The 3,776-nt window shown below is 41.3% G+C and overlaps 1 protein-coding gene across 1 annotated transcript in view; it reads right to left on the bottom strand.

Annotated features, from left to right (window-relative positions):
- The window catches only part of CYYR1 (cysteine and tyrosine rich 1), a 98,011-nt gene extending 97,104 nt beyond the window's left edge, over window positions 1-907 (bottom strand). The window contains 3 exon segments of the mRNA XM_023509666.1: window positions 511-602; window positions 643-802; window positions 805-907. Coding sequence (XP_023365434.1) covers window positions 511-602; window positions 643-802; window positions 805-907 — 355 coding nt within the window.
- Window positions 908-3,776: the final 2,869 nt, after the last annotated feature.

Here is a 3,776-nt window from a genome sequence, read left to right as displayed (position 1 = left end):
GGAATATTCACAAAGTGGAAGGTGGACGGCAGTGAGTAGCCTACCGAGAAAGGGAAAAGTCACCAGATTCGTTTGTTTGAAAACTTGAGCAGCACCTTTAAACTTCAGGTGCTTTAAACATGCTTTCCTCCCACCCTTAGCTCCGCCCGCACCCTCACATTCCCCTTGAGTCGCGGATACACCTGAGAATATTTTATGCTATCCACAGAGTGACATCCCCTAAACCTGCGGATTGCCGGTTCTAAGGTGCTTTGCCAAGAGAGGGAAAGAAAAAGAAAAGAAATGCAAACAGGACAAGTTAAAGGAAAAGAAGCCAAACCACCCCGCCACCAGGCTGAGAGGAGGCTTGAAGCGCGCGGTGGTCTGCGGCAGCCTGGCGGGGACCGCACGCCCTCTGCCCTCCCACGAAGGTCCGCGGTCCAGCTCGCCCAAGCCGCCTGAGCCCGGCCGGAGACCCACGCGCAGCCCCAAGCCCGCGACCCTCTCCCGCCGCCGCCCCCTGTCACTGACCTGCGCAGACAAAGAGCAGGACCAACTTCGAAAGCAAGACCCCTGGACGCCCGGGCAGCCTCGACGCGTCCATCCAAGCCGGTGGCCGGAGGTTGCGCGCCAGGACAGATGGACAGACAGACCGGAGAGAGGCTGGGAGCGAAGGGTCAGCTGGGACCAGGAGGGGAAGGAAAGGATGGAGGGTTGTCATATGCTGAGAGCAGCGCTCGGGAAAGAGGGGTCGAGCGGAGCCCTGGCCATTGCCCAGGTGGCGGGTGCGGAGTTCCGCGGAGCCGGGGCGCCCGTGGCCGGGGCGGGCTGCGTGGGAGACCGAGGTCTCTTTGTCCTGCGCCCGAGCGCTCTGGCGCGGGGTGGCCGTCCGCTCTGGAGTCCTCGGCTACCCGGGCTCGCATTTCATCTCCGCGGGTGGCACCGACCCTGGGCAGGGGGCGGGAGTGGCCCCGACTCCTCCCCAGTCTCCTGTTCCTCCACAGTGGAGTGACTGCAGGGCATGGCCTTCTGAAGGGAAGTTTCCTAACCCTTTGCTTTGGCTGTTGCTACGGATTTTAGCGCCTTGACCTTTAATTAAAATGTTTCATTTCTAAGCAATGGATATGAAGAACTTTGTTTTTTTATCTTTAAACTAATGGAGGGAATTTTCAAGGCTCAAAGTTCTTTATTAAAATAAAGAATGCCAGTGAAGAAAACTCAGGAGAATCGAGAAGTACAGAAAGTGTGTGGTTATGCTGAAAGGGGATAAAATATTTCTTATTAAAATGTGTATTATTATTTCCATAAAGTCAGGAGGAGCAAAGCACAAATGCACCCTGTCATCACTATCGCTTCGGGATGGTTTCAAGTTACTGGCCAAAGCAATGAGACACGAGAAAGAAAAATTTATGAACATTGGAAGTAACATTGCCATTAGCGAATGAGATGCTTGTACAGGTGAAAATCTTCGAGAATCAATTATGAGACTATTGTCATTAAAAAAAAGTGTTCTTTCCAGCAAATAAAAATTAGCTAGAAAGTTACATTGTGGATGAAGGAAAAAAAAATGTGCGTGAGTGAATGGAAATACTTCTCTTGACTAAGAAAATTCAGCATCGTAAATATAACAAGGTTCCCTAAATTCTTCTAGAAATTTGGAAATGGGACTAATCTCAATCAAAACAACAACAATAACAACATGGACTTTTTACAAGTTAATCTGATTCTAAAGTTTAAGTGAAAAATAAACATGCAAGATTACATATTTAAAACAAGAAGAATGAATGGAGGTAGCCTCAACAGATATTAAATACATAACATTTCACTAATTAAAAGTTTAGAATAACATTGGGATAGGCTCAATGGAAGAAAACAAGGAATCCAATTGTAGATGTAAATATATACAGCAATTTAATTTTTGATTTAGAAAAGTATCACTTTAAAGTAGCAGGGGGAAAGATGAATTACTCAATGAATTATGGTGGGAGTGACCTCTGTGAAACGTCATCTTTTTCATCAAGATGGGTTCCATGTGAATTAAATTCTTAGAGTTACAACTATGAGAATATAAGATAAAAGAATGAAAACATTCAAATAATTATGGACTAAGAAGCCTTTTTATTTATTTTTTCTCCTCTAATCTTAAAGGCTATGCCGTGTACATGATATGGAGGTCTTTTTAAGCATTATAAAAAGCTTAGAAACCGTAAAAGAAAATATTGACTACATACAAATTAAAACTTGTTATGTGCATAATAACATGTCAGGCACTTAACTGGCAAAATTATTTGCAATGCTTAAGACTGACAAAGGCCTAATCTCCTTACCATACATAGAGCTTTTTAAAAAGTCAGAAAGAAAAAGAAATACAACCACTAGAAAACTAAGCAAGGATATTAACAGACAGTATATGTGTATACATATATATGATATAAACATAATATAGAGATATATATTTAGAAGATAGTCATCCTTACTTCCAAAAAAGAAAAATAGTGGAAATAAAATGGACAGTAAGATATCAGATATCACTTTTTAGGTATTGAACTAACTAACCTCTCCCCCCAAATATTAACTTTTAAACAGAGCGGTAGGACCATATGTATCAAAATTCAAATAACAGGTACTTAATTTGGTCAGTCCTCCTCTCAGAATTTTTCTCTGTAAATACACTGCTCCAAGGCATAAGTGGGTGGGAGGATACATCACCTCCTAGATAAACATAGTCTGAACTCTTTACTGTGCTTTCTACTTCGATGAAGGGCCTCCCATATACCTGGTTTAAAAGAAGCCTGATCAATTTCTCTGCTCCTCTTATCCCTAATAGCCAATCTACCAAGTTCTACTAATTTTATAGCAAAGCACCACTCAACTGTATTCTAAATTTCTCTTCTATTTCTGCCCTAAGTGCCCTACAGACTCCCCTATAACAAGTCTCCCTGGCTCTAAGCATATTTGCCAGACTGAAGCTATAGATTTAATCATGTTCTAAGATGAAGAAAAAACATAAGTAGAGGCCTTAAATGTTCCTAAAATGTTTTGGTATATTTACTAATAGGTAACCAATTACAAGAAGTTAGACTGATCTGTTTGACTATGTGGCAAAATAAATGATGTGTGGATCAGAAAACTTCAAAGGCACACTTCATCAAACTCAAGCACAGCCTGTCTTGTCGTAGCAAAAGCTGGTATGTCACCCCTCTGGGCATGAGATCTGGTCTGCCTTTAATTGACTTGGTAATTTGGCCTTTGTTTTCTTATCTAAGAAATTGTGAAACTGACCTAGACAATCTGTGAAGTCCTCTTTTATTATAACTTTACTATGTTTCCCCGGAAATAAGACCTACCCCCAAAATAAGCCCTAGCAAGATTTCTATGCATTTGTTAACACATAAGCCCTACCCGATAATAAGACCTAGTGATGGGCGTGGCTATGCAGCGTATCAGATATGCTACATAGCCACACTGTGCATTTTGGCTTGGAGAGGAAGACATCCCCTGAAAATAAGCCCTAGTGTGTCTTCTTGAGAAAAAAAATAAATATAAGACAGTGTCTTATTTTCAGGGAAACAGTATGGTTCTAAATAAAACTATAAGTTAAAATTGCTCATTTGTCTCATTTCACCTATAGCTTTTAACTCCTATTCAAGCATTTAAAATGTAGGTATATACATCATCCAAAGGCAGAACTGTATTACAAATATAACACCAAATTACACAAAATACACTAATAAATGCTCTTTAATGAACATGTATCTTAAAATTTCAGGACTATAGCTAAAATTAAAATATCTCCA

This window comes from Otolemur garnettii, unplaced genomic scaffold (assembly GCF_000181295.1).
Source record: "Otolemur garnettii isolate 467f Iridium unplaced genomic scaffold, OtoGar3 scaffold00009, whole genome shotgun sequence".
Classification (NCBI taxonomy): domain Eukaryota; kingdom Metazoa; phylum Chordata; class Mammalia; order Primates; family Galagidae; genus Otolemur; species Otolemur garnettii.
The sequence above is the reverse complement of the archived record's forward strand: the minus strand, read 5'-3'. Positions and strand labels throughout refer to the sequence as shown.